Raw genomic sequence first — 13,207 nt, 5'->3', positions numbered from 1 at the left:
TGTTTGCGGCTGATTAATAGTGAGATTCAGAGGGAATTTGTTCTTCAAGAGCAGTGGATTGGCCGGTTGAGTGCAGGTGTGGAGAATGAGGTGGTTTTTGGGTGGATATTGAGACCGTTTTTGCGCGGTTTATCCGGTGGAAATGGCGGAGTCGCTGATAAGGCGAGGGTTCTCAATTATTTGACGTTCGATGGGAATTCAATCGGCTGTGGATAGCCTCCAGGTGCGCGATGCCGGCTATCAGGCGATCTGTCATTTTTGTTATTACCATTTGAAAATTAATATTTCAATGTCATTCACGCGGAAACTTTCTATTTTGGTAAAAATGAATTTATCTTTTAAGTTTTAATTCGGACGCGGGTCTTGCAACAATTATTTAGGTGTTTGCGGCTGATTAATAGTGAGATTCAGAGGGAATTTGTTCTTCAAGAGCAGTGGATTAGTCGGTTGAGTGGAGGTGTGGAGAATTAGGTGGTTTTTGGGTGGATATTGAGACCGTTTTTGCGCGGTTTATCCGGTGGAAATGGTGGAGTCGCTGATAAGGCGAGGGTTCTCAATTATTTGACGTTCGATGGGAATTCAATCGGCTGTCGATAGCCTCCAGGTGCGCGATGCCGGCTATCAGGCGATCTGTCATTTTTTTCGCGATTTGTTGATTTCATTATATTATTGTATTTCACTATGATTCACGCAGAAATTTTTCATTTTTTTTAAATGGACTCATCTTCTTTTAATTTTGAATTTGGACGCGTTTAATTTTGAATTCGGGCGCGCGTCTTGCAACAATTATTGAGGTGTTTGCGGCTGATTAATAGTGAGATTCAGAGGGAATTTGTTCTTCAAGAGCAGTGGATTGGCCGGTTGAGTGGAGGTGTGGAGAATGAGGTGGTTTTTGGGTGGATATTGAGACCGTTTTTGCGCGGTTTATCCGGTGGAAATGGTGGAGTCGCTGATAAGGCGAGGGTTCTCAATTATTTGACGTTCGATGGGAATTCAATCGGCTGTCGATAGCCTCCAGGTGCGCGATGCCGGCTATCAGGCGATCTGTCATTTTTGTTATTACCATTTGAAAATTAATATTTCAATGTCATTCACGCGGAAACTTTCTATTTTGGTAAAAATGAATTTATCTTTTAAGTTTTAATTCGGACGCGGGTCTTGCAACAATTATTTAGGTGTTTGCGGCTGATTAATAGTGAGATTCAGAGGGAATTTGTTCTTCAAGAGCAGTGGATTAGTCGGTTGAGTGGAGGTGTGGAGAATTAGGTGGTTTTTGGGTGGATATTGAGACCGTTTTTGCGCGGTTTATCCGGTGAAAATGGTGGAGTCGCTGATAAGGTTCGATGGGAATTCAATCGGCTGTCGATAGCCTCCAGGTGCGCGATGCCGGCTATCAGGCGATCTGTCATTTTTTTCGCGATTTGTTGATTTCGTTTGGATACACTCGATTTTTTCCGAAATTCGTAATATTGTTATTACCATTTGAAAATTGATATTTCAATGTCATTCACGCAGAAATTTTTTATTTTGATAAAAATGCACTTATCTTCTTTTAATTTCGAATTCGGACGCGGGTCTTGCAACAATTATTCAGGTGTTGGCAGTCAATTGATAGTGAGATTCAGAAGAAATGCACTGACTTCTGCTTTTGGTTCAGTCAATTCTGTCCACATTGATAAAATAAAAAATGAGCATTAAATGTATTTAATTGAATAAAATTACCAGAAATTAATCATTAAAAAGAGCAGTACAGCAGTAGATTTCCACAATTTGAAGATTTATTCTTTAAAAATTACCAACGTCTACGCGATTAAAAAACGACAGATTCTCTCTTCTAATTAATGCGTTCCAATGAATAATTGAGAGGTGAATCAGTTGATACTGAGGCACCCCCGGGGGTCACGACAGATTCGATTTGCATTGACTCCATAGCTATCCGCTCCTCGACCAGTTGAATATGATTGATTCGAAGTGCATCTCGTTTGAACAAGACAATTAATTAATATGCGCGTATTGCTGGGGGCACGTGCTTCGCCTCTTCTTCGTCGAGGGTCGTGTCAATAACCGGACGGTATGAAATGCACATCTGTGAGCGAAGCGTGAACGTTTTTATTTTTTTAATTTTCAATCACTTCGTATTTTTCTCTGTCTTTTATACTACCGAGCCGTCATCCAGGGCCCAAGTCAGTGTGTGCTTCCTCCAGTGCTCCATCAGCGGTCGTCTGGCTTGCTCCTCGATCGGTTTTTTGTAGTCGTACTCATCGATTCGGTCGGGGTAATCGTCACGTGCGTGCGCCCCGCGCGATTCTTTTCGGTTCTCAGCTGCGAATACCGTGTGCATGTTGTACAGCATCATGTTCTGCAGCTCTAATGCCTCCACCAACTCTGTGTTCCAGATTAGAGAGTCGTCTTGTACCTAAATAACGATATTCTTGAGTAAAGAGGACATTTAATGAATGGGGGAAGTCGAATGCCACTTTTGACGTCAATTTTGAGTGAATCTCGTTTAATAAATGAACAACTTTGTCAAATGAATAAAAAAGAGAGGTAAAATAAATAATGTGAAGATGATATAAATAATAATATTATGCAGTGTTGAAAATTTTTCATCGAAACCTCGGGAAACCTTGGGATTCCCTTTTGCGACGTGAGATTGCATTGGGGCTTTAATTCAGTTTGGGGTACCTTAATGTCGGGTAAAACGCATGTGTAAAGTCTCGTCATTTCCCTGCACCCTCTCTGCAGTATTGCACAAGTCCTGAAGACTCCACAGAACTGCTGCATCGTCCTCTGCATTTCTTCTCGCAGTTCTGCGACAGCCGTTTTACCTTTAGCGTAACGGGTCGCGTCAAATCGCTGCATTGTTTCCTCTCCCAGATCCTGAGTTGATAATCCAATTGCAAGCATTCCCCCCAGGAGAGAAAAATTCAACAAAAATTACCAGAAAAAAAAACGTAAAAATTACGTTCCGAAACGTAATCCGCGAGCGAAGTAAAATTCAATAAAAAGTGAGTCGGAGCTGAAATTGTACGAATCGCCACGTAAATTCTACGATTTCTTCCGTAACAATTAACCACCGGTCTGATGACTCACCGCTGGGGGGACAACAAGTCGTTCCGTAATTTTTCCCCAACGATTGAGAAATTTTACGGAACGCAACGTGGGAATAACTCACTAGCTTCGTAAAAATTGTTGAGCGTTCAAGAATTTTTGATTTTCGAGGCACAATAAGTCGCCAAGTTTCTGTAGAATTTTACTTCCTCGGGAAAAATTACGTGACAATTTCGTACTTTGTTCGGTGATGAAACTGAAACTTCACTGAACATTTAAGATTTCTTCTCTTCCATTCCTACAAAAATTGCCGGAAATCGGTTTCCCATTGCGGATGACGCGAATTGTTCCGTAATTTTGACTGACTTCTTTACAAGAACAGGTCAGAAACATGAATAAAAATGATAGATTTCGAGCCGAATTTTTTTTTACTCTCGAGACAAGGTAACTGAAGGGAAAAGCTCTGTTCTCATTTCAGTAGCGAAGCAGTTTTTGACGAATATCTCGGAATCTGAAAGAGATGGAAAATTTTTTGTCATGACCGTTTTATAGCTCTGAATTGGTTCTACAAAAAAGGTCATGAGAAAAATTTTGCTATCTCTCTTAGGTTCTGAGATATTCATTAAAAACTGATCAAAAGTCAAAATCGACTTAACTCGGTTTACCTTCACTACTGATTTAGTCTCTGATGTTATCAAAGATTAATAAACCTGAGGGATGTCCGGATGTTTCATTCTCGGTAGAATGCGCTCGCCGATGTGTTCGGCAGCGGCCCTTCCAAATACCACGATCTCGAGAAGACTATTCGCCCCAAGTCTGTTGGCCCCATGGACCGAAGTGCAGGCGGCTTCACCTGCGGCCCAGAGGCCCTCGACCGGGCAATCCTCCTCGTTCTTACGAGTCACCACTTGGCCCCGCCAGTTTGTCGGTATTCCACCCATGTTATAATGAACTGTGGGGATAATGGGAATAGGTTCCTTCTCGCAGTTGACCCCCGCGAAAACCCACGCGAGATGCGAAATTCCCGGCAATCGCGATCGAATCGTCTCCGCTGGGAGGTGGTGGAGCTGCAGGTACATGTGGTCTTTCTTCTCGCCGACTCCTCTGTTGTAATAAAAACGAAATAATATTTTCATCGGGAACGATCGAACGTCGTCAGGTCTACCTTCCCTCCAAAATCTCGAGAGTAATAGCCCGCGAAACAACGTCTCTAGAGGCGAGATCTTTGGCATTGGGGGCGTATCTCTCCATGAAAAATTCGCCCTCGGAGTTTATCAGTCTTCCCCCTTCGCCTCTGCTTCCTTCCGTTATCAGAACTCCGCTGCCATAAATTCCCGTTGGATGAAATTGAATGAATTCCATGTCCTGAAGGGGTAATCCCGCTCTGGAGGCCAGTGCCGCACCGTCGCCAGTGCAGGCGTGGGCACCAGTGCACGAGAAGAAGCATCTGCCAGCACCACCAGTTGCCAGGACCTGTGAAAAATTTCTCTTCGGGTTCATACGCCCGAACGTATCGAAGAATTCAAGAGGGAAAACAATTCAGTAGCGAAGTGGTGAAACGGTTTAAGTCGAGTCATCTCCCAGTTGAGTTTTTGGGGAATATTTCCGAATCTAAGGGAGATAGCGAAATTTTTGTAATTACCTTTTTTGTAGAGCGAATTGAGAGCTGCAAAAAAGGTTTTAACAAAAATTTTGCTATCTGGCTTAGATTCCGAGATATTCGATTGCGAATTGAATGGTGTCTCCGAATTCTGAGTTACTTTTTTCTTTTTTGCACTTGATATTCTTTCAGAAGAGGATCGAAGTTGAATGAAACCTCCGGGAAATTTGTCAGCGGTTATTTCGTACCTCGGGAATGATGGATGCGAGGGAAATTATCGGCGGGAAAATTGTCAATGGATAAATTGTCCGTTATAATGTCGCGGAATAATCAATCACCGTATGATGGGCCCTGAAGCGATGCATCAATCCCGTCTCGAGTTCCCAAGCTAGAACACCCCTGCACTGACTCCCCTGCATGAGGAGATCGAGCGCGAAATATTCGACGAAGTAGTGGACATCGTATTTCAGACTCTGGCCGTAGAGAGTGTGCAGGAGTGCGTGTCCCGTTCTATCGGACACTGCACACGTCCGGTGAGCCTGTCCGCCGTTACCAAAGTCCAACGACTGCCCTCCGAATGCTCTTTGGTAGATTTTTCCGTCGTCTGTGCGGCTGAATGGGCAGCCTATGAAATCCATGAGTATTAGCGTGATAATCGGGAATAGGGTGAGCTGCCCAGTAGATGGACGAGCTACCTTAGGACAGGAAATTACGCAAAAAATACTGAAATGTGAATTGTTGCTTTGAATCTGGGATCCCCATCAGTACTAAATTTCTGCAATATTACAAGGATTTGACCCTTACATTAATGAAGGTTTAAAATACGTTGATTCAATTTTTCACATAATGTAGGGCAGGTTGGGGTAAAATGGACACTTTCGACTTTTTTTAAAATGTTAATGACGGGTTCAAATGTTGATAAAATGTCATAATTTTTTTTTCATTGCAAAGAACAATTCTTTCGCTTCGTGGCGAGCCTAAACTGAGCTCAATTGATCAATTTGTTTCTGAGTCATGAATAATTTTAAAAAAATCTAAAGTGCCCGTTTTACCCCGCCCTCTTTACCGGTTTGGCTATTTAAATTATCCCATTTCCAATAAATTTTCACCAACTGCTGTGATTCTAATCCCTGAGTAGCGATTTTTTTTCGCTCAATTTTTTTTTTCAGTTGCTGAAAAACAAATGTCCTGGGGGGTTTTCTTAGGCGTCCATCTACGGGGCAGTTTACCCTACTAGTTTCTCTCCGTTTAAAAAATGCACCATAATTTTCCAATTCAAAAACAGCTTTCGGGGCTTCACGCGTCAAATAGTGAATTGCATCCTGATCGCCGAGCCAGTCCGATCCCTTGACGGTGTCGTACATGTGGAATAACCAGTTATCGGCTTCAGCATTGCTGATAGCAGCGTTTATCCCCCCCTGGGCTGCCACCGTGTGCGACCGCGTTGGAAAAAGCTTCGTCACAACGGCAACGCGATAGCCTTTACTCCCAAGACCGAAAGCCGCTCGGAGACCGGCGCCTCCAGCCCCCACGATAACGCAGTCGTAGCAGTGGTCGATCATAGGATACTTCTAGAAATTCCCCCTGTAGAGATTATTCAACCGCATCAACGGTTATGGGAGGCAAAATGGGGGGTAAAATGGCCATTTTATGGGACAATTTTATCAGAAAAAATTTGCTATCTGCCTTAGATTCCGAGATATTCATTGAAAACGCGTAAACCATTGAAAATAGTCCAGGGTCTCCAATTTTGGAGCTCCGGAATTTTTGAAAAAATTCGCACAATAACAATTGCGAATTATCAATTCACTATTTCATGTAAAATAGCCCGAGAAATGTTTCTGAAGCAATCGAGAATATATTTTAAATATTTCAAGGATAATTTTTCTGCATATTCTGAATGAATGACGGGATTTTTTTATTATAAACGAAGTAAAATTAGCTAGGAGTGAAATTTCTAGAAACTAATTCATAATTATTACTGCACATATTTTTTCAACAGAAAAAAGAAACCTCTGGAGCTAAAAAACTGGAGGCCCTGCACTATTCTTAACATTTTAAGCGTGTGGGGAGCAAACGAACAATAAATAACTAATTTTTTGCGCTAATTATTCGTTTTTAAATACATATAATCAATCTTCAATCTACGAAAAATATCACTCCAATCGCCCGCGACTTTTAAAACTCATAGTAGTCGCCCCTTAAATAAAAAAAATTATCCCATTTCCCAAAAATTCAGTCAGTCGTTAAAAAATCACGAATGCCCATTGTACCCCACTCGCCTCTGCACGTCCCGAAAAACTCACAGTGTCTTCTCCCTTGCATTTCGACTGGCCGAGTGGTTTGACATTAATATGCAGCATTCGGCAGCACCTCGGTACCTCCTGCCTCAAATTGTTCCCTAATTTTTGAGATATCGCTTTCAGCAAAAACATTTCAGAAAAATCATTTGTCACTGCCACTTGGTTAGGACGGGAGAATAACAAACGACTGTTTTTCTATGTACATACATCAAGCGTAGATTCATTGCACTTGCAAAAATACAGTTTCGAGTACAGAGAAAGTAATTGTCTAATTTCCTATCTACGCATTAGTGATTGCTTCGTAAATAAATCCTTAGTTACTAGATTCTCTCGTGGTTTCTCGCCTCCAATATCTGAAAAATACTTTATAAATTTTTTATGGCCACTAGATTCAAGAGATAACTGTTGTCTTCACTCACTCTCTCATTTCTTTTCCCTTCTCGGCGGACTGACGTTACTTTTATTAATACTCAATGCCCACTGCAGGCGCAATTATCATAAATAGATAGTTCTCAATTTTATTATTCTTTCTCAAGGTTTCACCATTCACCAGATTGTATAAAAGATGGATATAAAAATCACACATTTTTCTTTTCTACTCTAAATGGCAGCCATTAAAGACATTATTATTAAAAATAAGACGGTACGATAAATGAGCGAGATTGGAATTTCATCACTCATTCATCGGATAAAAGCATATTAAATAATTCCTCAGTCTAGGTCAATTATTACAAAACGGAAGTTATAATTTGTGAAATCATAACAAATAAAAGGGTTTCATTCTTCGTGAGGACTGCAGCTTCAGATCGCTAGCCTCTGGACCCCACACTCGCAACAGAACTTGGCAGTTTGCGGGAATTTTGTGCCGCATTCGTGACAGAATTTTGACATTTTCGATTTCAGAGATGATGACACTTCGTTATCCCGATGGCGAAGTGGGGTTTGTTCACCCAACTTTCCAGCTACGTCGGTGGTGCTGCGTCCATTGGAATATTTTCGATTCAAACTGAGAAACGTGAGAAACAAAAAGCAATTTGTGATGTGGAAAATAAACTCATTGTTTGGGGGTATTCTACGTTGTTCTGCCTGGGGGATAGAATAATTTAATTCTGGGAGCGAATGAGACACAATGAGACTTTTGAATTTTTTATTGTTTTTTAGGGCCCGGTGGATTATTTTTCGAGCGTCATCTTGATTATTTTTCCATGTTCATTGGGTAAAATATATCAATTTCCATTGGATTTTATATCACGCAGGAGCCCATAAAAATTATGATTGTAGAATTAAATTAATTGAATTAAAAAGTAGAAAAAAAATGAACATTTTCAAAGAGCATTGTTAATAAAGATTAAGAAATAAGTCCGATAGAGAGGAAATAGTGAATGCATCATTTATCATGGTAACTAACGATCTGATATCGAATTCGTTGAAAAATTCTATTGAATTCCTATTTAACTGTTCTATTAGTTTTTCGTCGATTTTATTAAAATGTTCAATAGAAAATATTTAGTAGAAATGTCAATAGAATTCAATTTTTCTGTATAACATATTCTATTGAGATATTTTCTATAGAATTTCCTCGGCTCAAATTTTCCAAGTTTTTTCGTTCGATTTTCTTGATGAGAAGAAAAGAAAAATAGAAAGAAAAAAACTTGGAAAATTTGAGTCGAGCAAATTCTATAGAAAATATATGAAAAGAATAAATTACATAGAAAAATCGAATTCTGTTGCCTTTTTCTATTGAATGTTTTCTGTTAAACATGTCAATAGAATCAGCCGAAAACTGACACAAAGTTTATTAGAAATTTAACAGAATTGTCTAACGAATTCGCTAGGTTCTATCGCGAGTTCTATGGCATTTCTCACCTGCTGTAAGCAGAGTCAGCACTGAGTTTATTGAGATCCTTCTTATGATAACTGTCTGGCGACGAAAGATCCTCATCACTCAGCTGGCCGTTTCGACTGGGCTGAATGGGACTGGAGAAGGAATCATTTTTCAGTAAGGACCTCAAGGAGGGAAATGAGCCCGAAACATCATCCTCAAACGAACTAACGAGGTCCTCAAACACGGAATTCGAGTGTTTCACTTCAATCTCAGAGGAAATAATAGAGCTGAGGCTTAAATTACTCCCACTCAGATTGGAATAGTTATTGTTTCTGCTCGGCAATCCCGATCCTGAATTCGATCTAGTGTTTGATCTGTTCGTCGCTAATGACGAGGAGTTGTTCCGCTCGGGAATTTTCGGCGCCGATGCGGCTCTGAGGGAATTAGAACGATTGATCTGCGGCCTCACAACTGTTGGCGACACTTTCTCATTATTTCTCTTTGAATTCGTCGCGGCAGAATTCTCTTTGCATTTTGTGTCAATCGCCTCCCCAAAAACATCACCCACTTGACCCAGAGCTTTCGATTTGTCGATTATTATTCGTCTACCCAAAATCGGTTGGTGATTGTTATTGTTATTTTTATTGGCTTGATTCTGGTTAATGAAGAGCTCGCGGGATATGGAATTTGTTTCGGTTGAGTCTGAGGAGAAACCTGTTGACAAATCATCGAATTCCGTGGGCGGCGCTATGAGAGAACCTCGTTTGTTGGTTTTACGACTGTCTAGACTTATGAGATTTGGGTATTTGACAAATGCGGATGAGTGGGACAGGGGATAGTGAGGGGGTGCGGATTTGTGGTGACTGCTGGGGGAGTCCGGGAAGGACTGGTCGCTGCACGTGTCCGAGAGGAGGTCCAGCATCTGCCGCTCCGCCAGGAGAAACGGATCGTAATCGGAGCTAATGCCACTGGAATGAAAATTATTCGTTCAGATGAGTTCAGGGACCCGCGGGGGAAGTGTCGGGCGGCGAACAGTGCTACATGATCTGAAATTCAATGCAGCGAGAGAAATATTCAGTAAAAATTACGGAACAATTCACGTAATCCGCAGTGGGAGCCGTTTTCCGGGAATTTTTGTGGGAATGGAAGAGAAGAAATCTGAAACGTTCAGAGAATTTTCAGGTTCATCACCGAACAAAGTACGAAATTGTCGCGTAATTTTTCCCGGGGGAGGGAAATCTTACAGAAACTTGACGATTTATTGTGCCACGAAAATCAACAATTCTTGAACGTTCAACGATTTTTATGAAGCTGGTGAGTTATTTCTACGTTCCGTTCCGTAAAATTTCTCAATCGTTGGGGAAAAATTACGGAACTGCGGTGAGTCGTCAGACGGGTGGTTAATTTTTCGTAGAATTTCGTAGAATCGTAGAATTTACGTGGCGATTCGTACAACTTCAGTTGCGACTCGCACTTTTTATTGAATTTTACTTCATTCGCGGACTAATACGTCTCGAAACGGAATTTCTGCGTTTTTTTTCTGGTAATTTTTATTGAATGTTTCTCTTCGCGTGGAATGATGAGGAAAATCGCAAACGGTGGGTTGGACAATTAATTGTCATCGTGAGGCTGCACGAATAATTGATGTCGTGGTGGATCGACGGACATGCTGGCATCACACAAAATCTATGAATTCATAATGAGTACGAGACGAGTAATGTGGGGAATGTGATCAGAGCTGGGCAAAATGCCATTTGAAATAATTCATCGAATTTCCTCGGATTTTTTTCGTTTCATTCCAGAAATTTTTTTAACGGGAAAAAATTGGATTAGAGGGAACAATTTTTCAAAATATCGAACACATACCAAATAAAATAATCATGTAATGTGTTTATTAGTTTATTTAAAGCGAATATTAATTTGATAAATAATTTCAAGTAACATTAGAATTAAGTACCAAATATCTATTTTATTTCGATTGAAAAAGTGACAATAAATGAATATTTTTTGACAGATCGAAATAGTCAATTTGAAATACCCGTTTAAAATAGTATTTCCACTTGATTTTTATGAAATAGTGCCCAACTCCGGTCGTGATTAGTGGTTACGGTTGGAACTTACGTTCTACCCTTGAGTATGAGATTAAAATCCGGACGCCTGCGAACATAATTGCTCCACGCTGGACGTTTCTCGTCCTCGGAACTCCTAGAAGGTTTACACATCAATAGCTGACAACAATCTGTTGTCTAATAGTTAATCCCTATTATCAGTTTGGAATAGAAGGAAAAAACGTGAACCCAGAGGAATTATCTATCACGTATGAAAAAATTCGATAGAAAACCTAGGGAATTTGCTCGAAAATTCTATTGGAATTCTGTTGAAAAATTCTATTAAATATTCAATAAGAAAAATCAATAGATTTCGAATTTCTGTTGGAATTTTTGTCTTGAAATTTTTTCCATCAGAAATTATTGGGCACAAATTTTCTGTTTTTTCCACTGGATGTTGTTTTATTTTCCATTACAGAGGGTGAAAAAATTTAGGAAATTAATGCTCATTCTTACAGAAAAAATCTCAAGCGAAAATTCCAAACAGAAATTCGAAATTCAACGCAAAAAACAAATAGAATTTTTCGATAGAATTCCAATCGAGATTCTCTAGAATTTCCTAACGAATTCGCTAGTTTTTCAATTGACTTTCTTCCTTCGTGATCCAACGAATATCACTATCTAAACAGCGTGAGGATGATGTGAATTTCAAAATAAAATTCCCTTTTCCCACTGCACTCATTACCTCTGATGAAGCGAAATCACCGGGGGAAGGATCAAGGGATTTCTCGAGGGCTCGAGTCGCCGGAGTGCGAGAGTCCCGAGCCTATTCTTAGAATTTCTCACGGCTCTCTCCCAATACGAGACTCTCCTTCTGCCCTGGCGGAAAGGGGGCTCTCTCGGAACCCCCGCAACGCTCGGCAACACTTGGAATTTGTCTCCTGAAGAATTGTCAGGCTGCGCGTTGTCATTCGACGCGTCAAACGAAGACACCAGGGAGTCCGTGCTCTCCCGGAGGAGGTTCATCTTCTTTCGTAACCGTTTCCTCACGAAATTACCACTGGATCTGGCTGAATCGAGCGAGTCGGCGGTCATTGGTATCGCGTCGGAGATTTTAATGGGAGGAATCCGCGTTATTTTCGAGAATTCCCAGAGGTCTATCGGTCTGGGGGGCGACAGTGGGGTTTTATCATTAATTTCTTCATTCCGATCGACAACGAAAGATTTATCGCCCCCCGCAGCGGGGAATTCTTCCATTCTCGGGGGTGTGATCGCATAAGACGAATCAGGTCTCACTCGAGCGAGACAAACTTCTCTCGATTCCTTGATCAGATAAGTCCGATCCAATTTCTCTACACTTCGAGTCCACTCGGGCTGTCGTTTATCGTCGAAGCTAGCCGACACCGTTGGGCTAGCAGCAATCTGCTTCCAGGTAATCAACTCGCTCAACTCCCTCGAATTACTATCGACGCCACAAGGCCGCGCTGTCGTATTAATCACATCCGAGTCAACCGTGACATCACTGGCCTTGGCATTACGGGGTTTTGGAGGCGCGGAATTAATTCTCTTGGATCTCTTGGGCGTCTTTAGATCGCGACTCTGGGGATTCATATTCATCGGGGATTTTCGGCCCTCATCCGGTGGGCGGCTCGATTGCGGGGGAGGCAAGGTCGGGGACAATGTGCCATCGTCAATTGACCTGGGAATGCGGAGGTGGGTTTGTGGTAAGGTGAAGGCCGCACAATGTTCTATCGTTCGGCGGTTATTTATTCGGGAAGCGTCAAAGGTCCGGACGCTAATTTGCCTATTCACGTGGCATTTTGCATTCTCGATAGTTCGATTAGAACATTCTGGGGGCACGTGGCTGTCGGAATGATGTTTTTATAAGTCTTTGGAAACTCACCTGGTATTGGATCTGTCGGAGAGCCGCGATTTCACCGGCCCCGGCGGGATCAGCCCGTCATTCCTCTCCTGCCCGATTTTTTTCCTGTGAACAGTTCCAAAAATTCTTGAGTCCTTCAATAAAAAATAGTTTTTTTAAAGCCAATCTACGTGTTTAGCGTATTGTGTCATTAGGTTTTTTATAAATGATAATGATGATAGCATATATTAAAGATATTGCGATAATACTATATTATATTCAGTAGCGAAGCGGTAAACCGGGTTAAGTCGATTTTGACTATTGGCCAGTTTTTGACAAATATCTGGGAATCTAAAAGAGATAGAAAAATTTTTGTCATGACCTTTTTTGTAGAGTCAACTCAGGGTTATAAAAAAGGTAATGAGCAAAATTTTGCTATCTCTCTTAGATTCCGAGATATTTGTCAAAAAATGGCCAAAAGTCAAAATCGACTTAACCCGGTTTACCGCTTCGCTACTG

The 13,207-nt window shown here is 41.2% G+C and overlaps 3 protein-coding genes across 4 annotated transcripts in view; all 3 read right to left on the bottom strand.

The window, feature by feature from the left end:
* Window positions 1-1,855: 1,855 nt before the first annotated feature.
* On the bottom strand, window positions 1,856-7,086 carry LOC107035545 (succinate dehydrogenase [ubiquinone] flavoprotein subunit, mitochondrial). The gene is made up of 8 exons (XM_015253015.1): window positions 6,958-7,086; window positions 5,913-6,222; window positions 4,990-5,276; window positions 4,217-4,524; window positions 3,762-4,155; window positions 2,686-2,880; window positions 2,162-2,416; window positions 1,856-2,086 (listed from the first exon to the last, which is right to left on the bottom strand). Exons 1-8 carry the CDS (start codon window positions 7,084-7,086, stop codon window positions 2,000-2,002), a joined length of 1,965 nt encoding a protein of 654 aa, XP_015108501.1. The 3' UTR covers window positions 1,856-1,999.
* A 77-nt stretch (window positions 7,087-7,163) lies between these two features.
* Window positions 7,164-13,207, bottom strand: part of LOC107035656 — an 11,244-nt gene continuing 5,200 nt past the window's right edge. The window contains exons 4-7 of one of the 2 annotated variants that reach the window (XM_015253184.2): window positions 12,731-12,814; window positions 10,901-10,984; window positions 8,821-9,747; window positions 7,164-7,960 (exon numbers count right to left, since the gene is read on the bottom strand). In XM_015253184.2, the coding sequence (XP_015108670.1) occupies window positions 7,756-7,960; window positions 8,821-9,747; window positions 10,901-10,984; window positions 12,731-12,814 (1,300 nt within the window). In that variant the 3' untranslated portion in view covers window positions 7,164-7,755. The remainder of the gene's footprint in view (window positions 7,961-8,820; window positions 9,748-10,900; window positions 10,985-12,730; window positions 12,815-13,207) is intronic. The other variant, XM_015253185.2, reaches the window with a different exon arrangement.
* LOC114841057 lies at window positions 11,569-12,444 on the bottom strand. Its single transcript, XM_029125913.1, has one exon. It carries the CDS (start codon window positions 12,442-12,444, stop codon window positions 11,569-11,571), a length of 876 nt encoding a protein of 291 aa, XP_028981746.1.

This window comes from Diachasma alloeum, unplaced genomic scaffold (genome assembly GCF_001412515.2).
Source record: "Diachasma alloeum isolate Michigan unplaced genomic scaffold, Dall2.0 Dall_scaffold_00199, whole genome shotgun sequence".
NCBI lineage: Eukaryota > Metazoa > Arthropoda > Insecta > Hymenoptera > Braconidae > Diachasma > Diachasma alloeum.
Note: the sequence above shows the minus strand (reverse complement) of the source record. Positions and strands in the feature narration are given on the sequence as shown.

What these genes read in the sequence shown, in the direction of transcription:
- LOC107035545 (XM_015253015.1), bottom strand. Translation starts at nt 7,086, where the DNA reads ATGTTTTTGCTGAAAGCGATATCTCAAAAATTAGGGAACAATTTGAGG. An exon ending in TTTTGAATTGGAAAATTATG is followed by an intron (nt 5,277 to 5,912) that starts GTGCATTTTTTA and finishes TGGATTTCATAG; the next exon opens with GCTGCCCATTCAGCCGCACA. An exon ending in GCTTCAGGGCCCATCATACG is followed by an intron (nt 4,525 to 4,989) that starts GTGATTGATTAT and finishes AATTTTTCACAG; the next exon opens with GTCCTGGCAACTGGTGGTGC.
- LOC114841057 (XM_029125913.1), bottom strand. Translation starts at nt 12,444, where the DNA reads ATGAATATGAATCCCCAGAGTCGCGATCTAAAGACGCCCAAGAGATCC.